We start from the raw sequence: 16,144 nt of genomic DNA on the forward strand, positions 1-16,144 counted from the left end.
AATTCAGTTCCTCAGGGAGTTTGGATGTGTCTATGAAGCTTCCATGACCATGCCTTGGTCAAATTGTGCTAACTTCCCCAATATTGTATACTGTCTTACCCTTCCTCAAAGTTATCACCTATCTATTGTCTAGTTAGTGTTTTTCCTTCCCCGCCCCTCCCCTCCCTAGAAACCATCAAAGATTGTTTCTTTCTGTGTGTAAACCTTTTCATGAGTATTTATAATAGTGGTCTCATTCAGTACTTGTCCTTTTGTGAGTGACTTATTTCACTTAGCATAATGCTCTCCAGATTCATCCATGTCCTTTTTTTTTTTTTTTTTTAATAATTCTCTTTGTATGTTTGTTTATACAAAGGGGAAAAAAATGTTGACAGGATAGATTTTTTTTTTACCCACCGACAGTATTTACCTGTAAGGAATGAGGCTAGGGAAAGGACTTCATATACTTCTGTATTATTTAAAGTTTTTATAATCATTTCTGTTTTAATGGCTTTATTGAGATATAATTTACATAGCACACAATTTACCCACTTAAAGTGTACAATTCAGTAATTTTTAGTACATTCACCAAGTTGTGCATCCATTATCACAAGCAATTTTAGAATATTTTTATTACCCTAAAAGGATCCACACATCTTAGCCATAACTGTCCGCTCCCCACATTCCTTTCCAGCCCTAGGCAACCGCTAATCTACTTTCTGTCATTATGAATCTGCCTATTCTAGACATTTCATATAAATGGAATCATACAATATGTCGCCTTTTGTATATGGCTTCTTTCACTTAGCATGTTTTCAAGGTTCATCCATGCTGTAGCATACGTCAGTACTTCATTCTTTTTTATGGCTGAATAACATTCCATTGTGTGGATATACTATATTTTATTCATTCGTTCATCGTTTGGTGGACATATGGGTTGTTTCCACTTTTTGACTATTATGAATACTGCTGTGACATTTATATACAAGTTTTTATATGAACATACGTTTTAATATTGGGTTATATATCTAGAACTGGAGCTCTGCTGGCACAGTGGTTAAGAGCGTGGCTGCTAACCAAAAGGTTCACAGTTTGAATCCACCAGCTGCTCCTTGGAAACCCTATGTGACAGTTCTACTCTGTCCTATAGGGTAGCTATGAATCGGAATTGACTTGACAGCAGGGGGTTTGGGTTTTTTTAATATCTAGAAGTGGAATTGCTGGATAAGTGGTAACCATGTTTAGCCGTTTGAGGAACTGCCAAACTGTTTTCCAAAGCAGCTGTACCAATTTACATTCCCACCAGCAGTGTACAGGGGTTCCAGTTGCTCCACATCCTTACCAACACTTGTTCTTATCTTTCTGATAAAAACCATCCTAGTGGGTGTGAGGTGTCCCTGGGTGGTGCAAACAGTTAATGCATTCAGCTACTCACTGAAAAGTTGATGGTTGAGTCCACCCAGAGTTGCCTCAGAAGAAAGGCCTGTCAGTCTACTTCCAAAAAATCAGCCATCGAAAACTTTATGGCGCATACTTCTACCCTGACACACGTGGGGTCGCCATGAGTCAGAATTAGCTCTATAGCAACTGGTTTGGTTTTTTGGCTTAGTGGGTGTGAAGTGGTATCTCATTGTGGTTTTGATTGGCATTTGCCAGATGACTAATAATGTCAAGCATCTTTTCATGTGCTTATTGGCCGTTTGTATATCTTCTCTGCAGAACATCTATTCAGGTCCTTTGCCCATTTTTAAATTGGGTTATTTATCCTTTTATTATTGAGTTGTAATAGTTCTTTATATGTTTCAGATGCAAGTCACTTATCAGACATAAGATTTGCAAAATTTTTCTCTCCTTCTTTGAGCTGTCTTTTCCCTTCCTTAATGGTGTCCTTTGAAGCACGAAAGTTTTTAATTTTGGCAATGTCCAGTTTATCAATTTTCTCTTTAGTTGCTTTTGCTTTTGGTGTCATATCCAAGAAACCATTGTCTGATCCATGGTCATGAAGATTTATGCCTATGTTTTATAGTTTTAGCTCTTACATTTAGATCTTTGAACAATATTGAGTTAATTTTTTACATAGTGAGATATGGGTCCAACTTCCTTCTTTTGCATACGGATATCCAGTTTTTGAATTTCGTTTGTTGAATAGAACAAACATTTCTTGCTTTGTAATTTTAAAGAAGTAAATGAAAGATTGGAGTGGTAATTTGCTAGAATTGGAGTGGTAAATTGCTAGAATTGCAAAAGTGAAGGTGTTTTTCTTGGTAGGCAAGAGATTCAGATTGAAGAGTAAGCAAGCATTAGCAGGAAGGAGATTTAAAATAAAAATAACTTACTCCAGTAACTGTTGGAGTAAGGTTTGTGGAGTTAGAAAGGGTGGATTCAAAAGCATACATAGAAAAGTCAGCCTCTGTAAGGCTGAATGACAATGCTTCCACTAAAGTAGGAGAGAAGAACATAGGAATAGATTCTTACAATTTGGTGGTAGTAGGGAGGGAAGTTGAAGATTTTAGAAGTAGCAAACAAAGTTCTTTGTGGTTGGTGTTTCCAGGATGGAATAGGAACAGTTATCTTCATTTGAATGTGTTTAGTCTGAAGCTTTATTAGAATGCTTGCCAGTCTTGCATTGCTTATTGATGTTAGCTGCTGTCCAGTTAACCCCTGACTTATGGTGACCCCATGTGCTACAGAGTAGAACTGCTTCATAGGATTTTCTTGGCTGTAATCTTTATGGAGGAGCCCACTGGCACAGCGGTTGAGCGTTCAGCTGCTAATCCAAAGGTTGGTGGTTTGAACCCATAAGCTGCTCCATGGCAGAAAGATGTGGCCGTCTGCTTCTGTAAAGATTACAGCCTTGGAAACCCCTACAGGGCAGTTCTACCCTTTCTTGTAGGGTCACTTTGAGTTGGATTGACTCCATGGCAGTGGTTTGCAATCTTCATGGAAGTAGTTCATCAGGCCTTTTCTTCCACAGAGCTGCTGGGTGGGTTCAAACCACTAACCTTTAGGTTAGCAGCCACTTTTGCCACCCAGGCAGTTACCTATAAAAGTCAAGTCATTAGCTGGTTGCTTGTAAAGTTCAAAAATCCATGGAATTATTGCCAGCAGAAATGAGTTAAATTGACATACCAGGTTAGTTCTACCAGGAACTCAGTCAGAATTAGAAGAAGCAAGTTCTCACTATATTTATCAACTAGCTCTTTTACAACAATAAAATTCTTTGATCCTTCCCATTTCTCTTAACATTGAGGAATTCTACTCAGACGGCCCATATAAATTTGCAAGAGATCATCAGGCAAATAAGTATGATAAAATAGGATAAATCTTGGATGAGTTCTAACAAGTCTTCAGGGTTCATTCATTCAACAAACATTTATTGAGAATCTACTATGTGCTTTTTTTTTTACTATGTGCCAGGTACTGTAATAGGTTCTGTGGATATAATGGTGAGCGACAGACAAAACTGCAGTGTGTTTGGAAGTAGTAGTCAAATGAAGATGACATACCTTAGTCAAATAACATAAATTAATGTAAAATTATTACTATGATTAATGCTACAGAGGAAGAATACATACTGTTATAAAAGCATGTTGGGGCAGTTGCCTTTTCCATGTCCAGGTGTGCAGAGGTGGCCTCTCCCTGACACACTTCAGGCTGCATATAATTACCAGTTACAAGATTCTTGCAAGTATGTTGGAAACTCAGGATGTTTTTGGGCCGTGGCCACTGCAGCCTTCTGCCCTCCCTACCAGTAGCTGATTCCCGTAAGAGCATGTAGCAGGGAAATGGTTGTGTTTTCAGTGCCCACCAAAGTCACTATGATCCTATTAGATATCGAAGGTACTATAAACCTGATTGCTTTCATGAAGGAATTTTATTTCCTTACACTAAATTAAATGTTAAAGAATATCAGAAGACACATGGAGGATAAGGAGAAGTACCAGTAAGATCGCAGTCTTTTGAGGAAACAGGCTGAAGAAGATTCCCACCTGGATGGGGCTGTTCAGTTCCCTACAGCATCTGGGGATGGGGCAGGTGACCTGTAAGAGATGATCCGGGCAGATGTCCGAAACAGCTGCGGGGCCACATGTGGAGGGTAACATTCACAGGTGGGGCATGAAAGCAGATTTCTTTAAAGATGTAGTTCCAGCAGTCAGGAAATAGAGATATTGGAATGAAAGTGTGTATGTATTCTTTAGGGAGTGTAGAGACGTAGAAACTAGTATTTAAGCGTTCTACAAAGGGAGATATTCTTGAGCTTGTTGATGGTTACTCTGCAGATTGGGCACAAAGTAGATAACGAGAGTTATCCAAAGATTGCACTGAGTGCTCAACCAACAACATCTTGTTTCTTCCAAAGCTTGTTCTAGAGGCCAGTGCATGTAGCTGTGGTGGTGACACCTGGCAATGTGGGATTAACAGATGAGAACTGGAAAATGTCATCAGATTTAGGAACACAGTAGGGTTATGGGTGACAGTAGCAAGAACATTTTTGATGGGTTCATAAGGGACTAAAGCTAGATTAGAATGAGTTGAGAAGTGAGGAGTCTGTGAAAAGGTTGGCTTGAAAAGAAAGGAGAAAGAGTTTGGTAAATGGAGTGAGACAGGGAGCTGAGGAATAGAATTTTTAATTTTTATTTATTTAGTTTTTAATGGGAGAGGCAAAAAAAAAAAAATTTGCCCACAAGTCAACTTTGACTCATGGGTACCCCACATGTATCAGAGCAGAACTGTGCTCCACAGGGTTTTCAATGACTGATTTTTTGTAAGTAGATTGCCAGGCCTTTCTTCCCAGGTGCCTCTGGATAGACTAGAACCTCCAACTTTGATTTAGCAGCCAAGAGTGTTAACCTTTTGCACCACCCAGCAATTCCAAGAGAGATTTAAGCCCAGTTAAAAGTAGTGGGAAGAATTATTTAGAGGGAGAGGTTAATTATATAAGAGGGAAAACAGATAATCAATGATTTATTGTTACTGAAATAGGAGGAGGTAATGGAATCTAAGCAAGAGAATTAGCCTTAGATAATGCAAAAAATTGTCCTTTGCCGGAAGTAGAATAAGAAACTAGAATAAGCAGAGAGATGCAAGTATAGGTAGATTATATGGTTTCTGTTTTCTCTGTGAGGGAGAGGCTGGGCTGGGTTGGGATTCAGAGGTTTATGGAAAGTGGAGCAAGGAGTGAGCAAGAGTAAGAATCTATTTGAAGTTGGTATTTGTGAATTTTCAGTGGAATATATCTACCTTATTTTGTGACTTCCTCCAGCAAGGTTTGGTGACACAGGTATAAGCTCAGAGTAAAAAAAAAAAATATGAAACCCACTGCCATCGAGTTGATTCTGACTCATAGCGACCCTGTAGCGACCCTATAAAGACAGATAAATTTAGACTTTTAGCCAGAATGTTGTTGAAATCATGGATCATGGAATCAAAGCTTGATGAGAGGAAAAGTGAAGAAAGAAAGGACTGATAGATTGAGAGAATAAAGGGAATAAAGTTGAATTTTTGATTACTTTTTTTGTTGAGATATAATTCTCATACCATAAAATTCACCCTTTTAAAGTGTACCAAACTCAAACTCAAACCCATTGCTGTTGAGTTGATCCCGACTCATAGTGATCCTACAGGACAGAGTAGAACTGCCCCGTAGAGTTTCCAAGGAGCAGCTGGTGGATTTGAACTGCCCACCTTTTGGTTAGTAGCCAAACTCTTAACCACTACGCCACCAGGGACCCTTAAAGTGTAAAATTCAGTGTTCTTTAGTGTTTTCATTGTGTAGCTGCCACCATTAATTTTCTAATTCCAGAACGTTTTCATCACCCCAGAAAGAAAACTCACAACTATTAGCAGTCACTCCCCTTTCCCTTGAGCCCCATCTCCTAGGAACCACTAACCTATTTTTTCTCTGTGTGGATTTGCCTATTCTGGATATTTCGTATAAATAGAACCATGTAATATATGGCCTTTTGTATCTGGCTTCATTTACTTAGCATAATGCTTTCAAGGTTCATCCATGTTGTAGCGTGTATCAGTACTTTGTTTCTTTTTATATTTGAATAATATTCTACCGTATGCATATACCACATTTTATTCATTAAAATTTCTTGGGTATATACCTAGGAATGGAATTTCTGGGTCATAGAGTACCTGTACGTTTAACTTTTTGAGGAAATGCCAAACTATGTTCCAAAGCAACTGTACCATTTTACATTCCCATCAACAACGTATGAGGGTTCCAATTTCTTCACATTCTCACCAACGTTTGTTATTGTCCATCTTTTTGATTATAGCAATCCTAGTGGGTATTTTTGGGTACATTTTTAAAATTTACTTTTATTTAAGTAGATAATGCATCAATTTTTTTCTTATAAAAATATTAGCATTATCTAGTATCTGGCTGAAGACCCCATTCCATTCCTATACTCTACTTAGAACAGTTTTTTTGTTTTTTTTCCCAGTTTGGTGTATATCTTTACACAGTTTTAAAAAACTCTCAGTGTTGGTGGTCTTAAATACCTTGCTTATATTAACCTGACTGTATTTTCATAGAGGAACCCTGGTGACACAGTGGTTAAGAGCTTGGCTGCTAACCAGAAGGTCAGCAGTTTAAACCCACCAGCCAGTCTTTGAAAACCCTGTGGGGCAGTTCTGCTCTGTCCTGTAGGGTTGCTGTGAATTGGAATCAATTCGATGGCAACGGGTTTTTTTTATTTTCATAAAAACTCTGTAATAAATGAGATTATAGTTATGTTTTTTTCTTTCTATTAACTGCAGAATATGCTATCTTTTAAAAATTTATAACAATTGTTAGTAAAAGTCACTTTAAACAAGCAAATTAACTAAATGCCTTTAGTTAAAGGCTTATTGCCCTATATATTAGGGTTTTAAAAATTGTAACTATTGGTCTTCATATGTTGAAATATTCTCAGTAAAACTAATATCTTCTTCTTGGTCTTAGTGCCTGGCTGTCTGGCTATGAAAATCCTGTGGTATCTCGAATTAATATGAGAATACAAGATCTAACAGGACTAGATGTTTCCACAGCAGAGGAATTACAGGTAGGTAATCATGTACAATCATGTTATCCTTAAAGTGTATGTTATCATATTATCCTTAAATTGTCTTTACACTTTCTCAAGAGATGTTTCAGATGAAATTTCCTGACACTATAGGTAGTCCACAGTTTGCATGGTACGTTGGGATTGTAAAAGTGACTGTGCAAGCTGAAACCATACAAAGCTATCTTAATAATCAATGGAAAAAATTATGATTGTTCTGTAACACTTAACAAATTTTTGACCAGAACATTGAAAACTTGATTCTGGGAAGATGGTAGCATAAGCAGACCATTGTTCCAACTCTCCCCACATATACAGCAAGAAATAGAACAAGGAAACAGCACTTGGCTTTGAGGGACCCTGAATTGGGAAACAGAGGAAAGCAGTGGGATACCGCAGACAGGCAAGGATCAATGAATCAACAAGTTGCATACGGTGGGAAAACCTGCTTCTCCCACTCACTGTCCCTACCCCCAGGCTGCTGGCTGCTGTGAACTGGAGAAGTGCTACCAAAAAAAGAGCCTGTTTCCCTAACTGCCACACCCCCTGCCTGTACAAAGAGATAGGACTGCAAGCTCGTACTCTAAAATCAACAAGGCAGACCTTCCTGGGGCTCTGTTTTGAGTGTGCCAGCATCTCCCCCACCCGGACACTGTAGGCTACAAGCCTACTGCAAATTGCTACAGAAGGCCCCATGCAGTGGAGTCCACTCTCATAGTCAACACTCTACCTGCCTCCCTGTGCACCCTGTAGCTCAGGCATTTGAAACCAACAGGGCAGACCTCCTGAAGAATCAATTTGGGTTTTCCTGCTTCCCCTTCCAGTCAGCACTGAGGATTGCTGACTGAGGTTGCTGTGTGCTAGGAAGCAGGCATCATGAGTGGAGCCTGCGTTCACAGCCAGCAATCTACCAAGAGGGTACTGATAGCAACCAGGCAGACATTTGAGGGAATCTAACTGGAGCATGACAACCCCTCCCCATCCTGGTTAACTGTTTGTTGCCTGGGTATTGCAGACTGCTATAGAAGGCCACTGCAGGGGAGTCTGCTTCTATATCCAGCACTCTGCCTCCCTCCTTGTGTACCCCATAGCTCAGGCCTCTGAAGCCAACAGGACAGACCTCCCTGGGGATCAGCATAGGTCTGTGTGCTTCTCCTTCTGATTGGTGTTGAAGACCGCTGACAAAGCCTACTGTGTGCTGGGAAGCAGGCATCTTGAGTGAGGGCTACACTTGCAGTCAGCATACTATAGGGCAGGTTCTGATAGAAACAAGGCAGAGCTTCCTGAGGGCCCATGTAGAGCAGGACAGTCCTACCCTTACCCATTAACTGTCAGCTGCTAGACTGATATGAACTCCTACAGAAGGTCCCCAAAAGTGGAAACAGGAGGAGGATCACCAGAGAGGAGATTTCTCACCCCCGAACCTCCACAGGGCTACTGGGGCTCTGAAACCAAGACAGATCTCTTGGAGGTTCCTCTGGGGAGTGCTAGCCCCTCTTCTCCCTGAAACAGAGGAAAGGCTGCTTGTGCTTCCCCGGAAAGCCAGCTGAGATAGAAGCAGCCCCCACAGGACAGGGAAGGAAGACTTGGGAAAAACCAGAGGGCAATAGCCAACCCGGAAGAGGGCTTGCTGGGTGTTGGTTCTCCTACTGAAAAATGTGGTTGCAGAAACAGAAGGGAAGGGAGTAATAACCAGAGAGAGTGGGCTTCGCCCCCTGGTGGACATATTGATTAGTACACAATATCTCACCTGAGTGGCAGTACCATCTGGCAGACAGATTGATCACAGCATGTTTTCTGATGTGTTTGGGAAAGACTGAAAGTTGAAAACCGAGATCTAAAACTTTTGAATCCTAATTAAACCAGTGAGGGAAAAGGAGCTATCACAGAGAGGGATGGAAAACAGTAGCAAAAGCTGAGGTGCTGCCTGCCTAAGAGTTTTTTGCAGAAAGTAATGCAGGCAAAACTACCGAATACTGGGGAGAACTGAGAAGGTTTACACCCTCGAAAATTCCAGTGCCCCAACAAAAAGATCACAAGGAACACAGAGAACAGAGAAACAATGGTCCATACAAATGAATACGACAAAGGGAGTGAAAGCAGATGTAAGGATGACCAAAAAAGGAAAAAAATGGAAGAATGTAATACAGTAACATTAAATATAATTAAAGAACTAAGGGAAAACATACACAAAGAGCTAAAAGAAATTAGGAAAACGATGCACCAGCAAAATGAGGATCTAAAAAAAAGAGATATTGCAATTGAAAGGGATAGTAACTGAAATGAGAAACACAATAGGAGAACTTACCAATAGATCTAATCAGTCAAAGAAAGAATCAATGAATTAGAGGATGAAATAGTTAAAATTACAGACACTGAAGAACAACAAAAACAGTTTAACGGAATTATGGGACAGCAACAAGAGACCTAATATATGTGTCATGGGAATTCCAGAAGGAGATGAGAGAGAAAAAGGGACAAAGCATATCTGAAGAAATAATGACAGAAAGTTTCCCCAGTCCAATGAAGAACATGAATCTACAAATCCAAGAAGATCAAAGAACACCAAGCAAGATAAACCCAAAGAGATCTACACTAACACACATCATAGTTAGGCTCTCAAAAATAAAAAGGTAAAGAGAGAATCCTGAAAGTAGTGAGAAGCAAACAGTCACACACAAAGGCTCCCTAATAAGAGTAAGGGCCAATTTCTCCTCAGAAACACTGGAGGCCAGAAGGCAAAGGAATGATATATTTAATAAGTGCTGAAAGAAGGAACTGTCAAGAAACTGGGTATATTATACCCAGAAGAACTATCCTTCAAGAATGAGGATGAAATGAAAACATTCCCAGACAAACAGAAGCTGAGAGTTCATATCAACCAGACTGTCCCTACAAAAAATACTAATGAGGGTTCTGTAGATGGAAGGAAAAAGACACTAGAAAGTAATTCAAAGCTATACATAAAAAGAAAGATCCCTAATAAAGGAAATGAATGGACAAGTATAAGGGCTAGGAATAAGGTATTCATGCTTCATAATTCTAAATGTTTTGTCCTTCATGTTTTTTTAACAAAAAATATATAAAAGGCAGAGAAAATAGAAAGTCTCAACAGACCCGTAACAAGTGAAGATATCAAATCAGTGATTAAAAACCTCCCAACAACAACAACAACAAAAAGTCCTGGACCAGCTAGTTTCACTGGGGAAGTCTACCAAACATTTAGAGAAAAATTGACACCAAAACTCTTACAAAAGATAGAGAAGGAAGGAATATTCCCTAATTCATTCTATGAAGCAAACCTCACCCTGACACCCAAATCAGACAGAGACAACACAGGGGAAAAAAAAAAAAAAGGAAACTACAGGCCAATATCTCTTATGAATATAGATGCAAACATCCTCAACAAAATACTAGCAAACAGAATCCAACAGCATATTAAAAGAGTCATATACCATGACCAAAAAAAAAAAAAAGCCTGTTGCCATTGAGTCAACTCCGACTCGCAGTGACCCTATACAACAGGGTAGAATGCTCCATAGGGTTTCCAGGGAGCACCTGGTGGATTTGAACTGCCGACCTTTTGGTTAGCAGCTGAACTCTTAACCACTATGCCACCAGGGTTTCCATACCAGGACCAAGTGGTATTTATTCCAGGAATGCAGGGATGGTTCAACATTAGAAAATCAGTTAATATACCACATCAGTAGAACAACATGGTCATCTCTATGGATACAGAAAAAGCATTTGATGAAATCCAACACCGTTTCTTGATGAAAACTGTAAAGAAGACTGGAATAGAAGGAAAATTCCTCAATATGATTCAGGGCATATATGAAGAGCCAACAGCCAACATTATACTTAATAGAGAAAAACAGTTTTCCCCTTGAAACTGGAAACAAGAAAAGAAAAAGAAATAAAAGGCATTAAGATTGGAAAAGAAGTAGAATTATCTCTTATTGGCAGATGACATAATCCTATATATAGAAAATTCCAGCGAGTCCACAAAAAAAATTCTAGAGCTAATAGAGGAATTTAGCCAAGTTGCAGGGTACAAGGTCAACAACAAAAATCAGTTGGGTTTCTATACACCAGCAGTGAGAACTCTGAAAAGGAAATTAGGGAAATAATTCCATGTACAATAGAATATAAGAGAATAGAATACCTAGGAATAAATCTAATGAGGGATGTGAAGGAGTTGTACAATGAAAACTATAAAACACTGCTGAAAGATATGAAAAAAGACTTAAATAAATTGAAAGATGTTCCATGTTCATGGGTTGGAAGACAATATTGGTAAGATGTCAGCACTGTGCAGAGAGATCTATAGATTCAGTGCAATCTGGATCAGAATTCCAGCAGCCTTCTTAACAGAAATAGAAAAAACCTATCCTCAACTTTATATGGAATGGCAGGAGGCCCTGAACGGCTAAAGCCAATGTTGAAAAAACAAAGTAGGACTCATATTTTCTGATTTTAAAATATACTATACAGCCATAGTAATCAAAACAGCCTAGTACTTGTATAACAATAGACATATAGATCAATGGGATAGAATTGAGAGTCCAGAAATAAACCCATACATCTGTGGTTAACTTATTTTTGACAAGGGTTTTAAGTCCATTCAATGAGAGAAAGAAGAGTCTCTTCAGTAAAATTGGTGGGAAAACTGGATTTTCATATGCAGAAAAATGAAACAGCATCCATGCCTCACACATACACAAAAACAAATTAAAAATGGATTAAGGACCTAAATGTATAAACTAAAACCATAAAATTCTTAGAAAAACAAGCAGGGGCAATGATGTCAGGCCTAACTTTTGGCAATGGATTATCTAATAACAAAAACACAAAGAGCAAAAGACAAAAAAATGGGACCTCACAAAAATTAAAAACTTCTGTTCATCGAAAGACTTCACCAAAAAAAGTACGAAAACAAGCTACTGACTGGGAGAATGTCTTTGGAAACCGTATATCTAACAAGAGTGTAATAACCAAAATAAATATAAAACTTTGACAATTTAACATCAAAAAGATCAATAACCCAATCATAAAATGGGCAAAGGACTTGAATAGACATTTCACCAAAGAGGACATTCAAATTGGCCACCACAGACATGAAAAGATGCTCAGTGTCATTACCCATCAGAGAGATGCAAATCAAAACCAAAATGAGATACCATTTCATTCCCACTAGGATGGCTAAGATGAAAAAAAAAAAAGAAAATAATAAATATTGGTGAGGATGTAGGGAAATTGGAACCCTTATCCATTGCTGGTGGGAGTGCAGAATGGTAACAGCTGTTGTGGAAAACAGTATGGCGGTTCCTCAAAAAACTAAAAATAGAACTACCATATGACCCAGCAATTTCACTCTTAAGTATATACCCAAAAGACTTGAAAGCAGAGAATCATAAAGAGACTTGTATACCAGTGTTCACTGCAGCACTATTCACAGTAGCCAAAAGGTAGGAACAACCTAAAAAATGCCCATGAGTGGATAAACAAAATGTGGTACATACATACAATGGAATACGACTCAGCCAATAGGAGATATGAAATCTTGATACATGCTGCTTTGTGGATGGAGCTTGAAGACATTACGGTGAGCAAAATAATCCAATTACAAAAGGACAAATACTGTATGACTTCAGTTATATAAAAAGACCGGAAAAGGCAAATGTACAGACACCAAACCTTGTTAGCGTTACAAGGAGTGGGAGGGAGGGAGAAAAGGGGGTAAACAGTGATGGAAAAATCTCATTAAGGGTAGGTGGCACAGCCGATTATTCTCATTGTTGTCAATAAGTTGTACACCTGTAAAAAGTTGAATTGGCAAAACATTAAAAACTCTGTTGTCACCAGTTACAAATGTATAGGAAAATGAAAAATACGGGATACTAGTATTTATTAATACACTCTAATTTTTCTTTTTCATTTTGCACCCCATCTGCCTGTCAGGTAGCCAGGATGATTCTTTCTTTCTTTTGATACTTTATTTTTTCCTTCTTTTTAAATTGTAATTAGCTTTTTTTGCCTTTTTTTATTGAGATATAATTCACAGGCTATAATTTTTACCCTGGTTTGAGTATATTCACAAGGTCGTGCAACCGTCCCCATTAACCCATTGCCATCAAGTTGATTCCGACTCATAGCGACCCCACAGGACAAAGTAGAGCTGCCCCATAGGGTTTCCAAGACTGTAATCTTCATAGGAGCAGACTGTCACATCTTTCTCCGTCGAGATGGTTGGTGGGTTCAAACCACTAACCTTTGGGTTAGCAGCCAAGGGCTTTAACCACTGCACAAGAGGGCTCCTTGTACAACCATCACCAGTATCTAATTCCATAACATTTTCCTCACCGCAGAAACAAACCCCGCATCAACTGGTAGTCACTTCCCTGTTCCCCCTTCCCAGAGCTCCTTGCAACCTCTAATTTCTGTCTCTATGCATTTGCCTAAACTGGACATTTCATATAAGTGGAATCCTGTGATGTGCGGCCTTCTGTATCTGGCTTCTTTCACTTAATGTTTTCAAGGTTACACCTACGTTGTAGCATGCATCAGTGCTTCATTCCTCCTCGTGGTTGAATAATATTCTGTTGTATAGATATACTGTATTTTATTTATCCATTCATCAATTGATGGACATTTGAGTTATTTCCACTTTTTGCTATTATGAATAATGTTTTCAAGAACATTTATTTATAAGTTTTTGTGTGGATATATGTTTTTATTTCATTTGGGTATAGACTTAAGAATGGAATTGCTGGGTCATGTGGTAACTATGTTTAACATTTTGAAGAGCTATCAAACTATTTTCCAAGGTGATTGCACTGTTTTCCATTCTCACTAGCAGTGTATGTGGGTTCCAATTTCTCCACATTCTTAGTACCACTTGTTATTTTTCATTTTTTTAATTGTAACTAAGCTAGAGGGAATGAAGTGGTATTGCGTTGTGGTTTTGATTTGTACTTTCTTAACAGCTAACGGAGGGAGCCCTGGTGGCACAGTGGTTAAGTGCTAGGCTGCTAACCGAAAGGTTGGCAGTCTGAATTCCTCAGCCACCCTGTGGGAAACAGATGTGGCAGTCTGCTTCCGTAAAGATCACTGTCTTGGAAACCCTGTGTGGCAGTTCTACTCTGTCCTGTAATGTCAGTTTGAGTCAGAATTGACTCAACAGCATGGTTTTTTTTTTTTTTAATAGTTAATGATATAGAGCATCTTTTCATGTGCTTATTGGCCATTTGTATGTCTTCTTCAATGAAATATCTATTCAAAAATCTTTGCCCATTTTTAAATTGGGTTATTTATCTTTTTATTGTTGTGTTCTGTATATATTGTGGATGCTAGACCCTTAACAACTATATGATTAGGAAGTATTTTCTCCCATTCTGTGAGTTTTCTTTTTTTTTGATGGTGTCTTTGAAACACAGACGTTTTTAACGAAATCCAATTTGTCCATTTTTCCTTTGGTTGCTGATGGCTATTAATGTCATATCTAAGAAACCATTGCCTAATCCAAGGTCACAAAGATTAACACTTGTGTTTTATAGTTTTATTTCTTGCATTCCGGTCTTTGATCCATTTTGAGTTAATTTTTTATACATAGTGTGAAATAGGAGTCCAACCTCATTGTTTCACATGTGGGATGTCCATTGGCCCCAGCACCATTTATTGAAAAGAGTATTCTTTCCCTATTGAATTGTCTTGTTGTACACTACATTGTAATTTAAAACATTAGAAGTACTGAGAATTAAAGTGTTTTATTTCTTTGTAAAAACTTATCAAGAGTAGTTTGAACAGTGCTTGACGCCTTCTTGCTGTATAACTTAAGATACAGACTGAGCCTCTTTTTAATGTCTTGGTGACTTGTCATACTCCTTTCCAAGTTTGGATCAGCTTCCAACATTTATCCTTGGTGCTTTCAATGTTGTAAAATATACCCGAGAGTTTCTTTATCGTGAAGGTTTTTGCTGGCATCATTTCCTCTAGGACACCTTCGTCCTTTTCACCACGATCGCTCTCCTCGTTTGTTTCAGTGAGTTTATCTTCACTAAGTTCCCCTGGCTGCGTATCTAGAGTCTCTGGAACAGTGGCAGTATCAACATTCCCTCTGTCAGCTGTTTCCTCAATATCTCCATGTACATTTAATTCGAATTTTGCTTTTTATGTCTTTGCTGCACCTTCATCTTTGTTGGCCAGTTCCCTCTTTTAAATATCCATTTTTGTAAATTGTCACATGGATTTATCACTGGAAATAAGGAGGCATACAATTCCATGCTTTGCTGCCTCTGCATGAACTAAGTAACAGATGCGCAATGACCAATCACTGACAGACTTTGAAAGAAGTGACATGATTGGTCCTTGATCCTGATACACATCTGTTATTTGCATAGCGATTTGTGGACCAAAAAACTAGCAGGAAAGTTTGTACTTTATGCAGTTACTCACATTAATAAACCTTAGTAACTGAAATTTGAACCAAGTGGTTGGTTGACTGGGGTTAACTAAACCGTGGTAACAAATATGTGTATATTGGAACTGTGCAAAGCAGGACTATTTTAATTTGCTTAATTAAGTTGTCATTTATTCCACTGTAACCTATTTTTTTTTAACCTATAACTTCCTTGGTATTCAGCTGATTTTCCAAAACTCTTTGATATGTCTTAGAGGCTGTTTTACTCTTGGGATTTGCCACAGAGTTAAATGGGAGAAATATGTCTGCATGGTCAAAGTCAGAAAATTAAAAATGAAACATATTTTCAGTTGTCTACAGACCCCAGAAGCCTTTACCATTATGTTTTCCTTCTATCTCTTTCTTTTGTATTTGCTCTAACCTGCCTAATCTTCATAGGCTTTTTCAGGATAATGAATACATATTTCTGTTTATTAGTCCCATCCAGCTCTAGGTGTCTACAACATAAGAAGGAAAATATCCAGAGTATTAATAATTTACATACGACTTAGACTTTGATGTAGGCAGACCAAAAAAAAAACCCCAAATCCGTTGTTGTCAAGTCGATTCCGACTCATAGCGACCCTGTAGGACAGAGTAGAACTGCCCTATAGAGCTTCCAAGGAGTGCTTAGCGGATTTGAACTGCCGAC

The 16,144-nt window shown here is 38.5% G+C and overlaps 1 protein-coding gene and 1 pseudogene across 3 annotated transcripts in view; both read left to right on the plus strand.

Annotated features, from left to right (window-relative positions):
• The window catches only part of P4HA1 (prolyl 4-hydroxylase subunit alpha 1), a 100,397-nt gene that overhangs the window by 69,978 nt on the left and 14,275 nt on the right, over window positions 1-16,144 (plus strand). For all 3 annotated transcript variants that reach the window (XM_049854896.1, XM_049854895.1, XM_049854897.1), the window contains exon 10: window positions 6,935-7,034. In XM_049854896.1, the coding sequence (XP_049710853.1) occupies window positions 6,935-7,034 (100 nt within the window). The remainder of the gene's footprint in view (window positions 1-6,934; window positions 7,035-16,144) is intronic.
• Window positions 879-6,839, plus strand: LOC126059278 (enolase-phosphatase E1-like; annotated as a pseudogene).

Source organism: Elephas maximus, chromosome 16, assembly GCF_024166365.1.
Source record: "Elephas maximus indicus isolate mEleMax1 chromosome 16, mEleMax1 primary haplotype, whole genome shotgun sequence".
NCBI classification, from domain to species: domain Eukaryota; kingdom Metazoa; phylum Chordata; class Mammalia; order Proboscidea; family Elephantidae; genus Elephas; species Elephas maximus.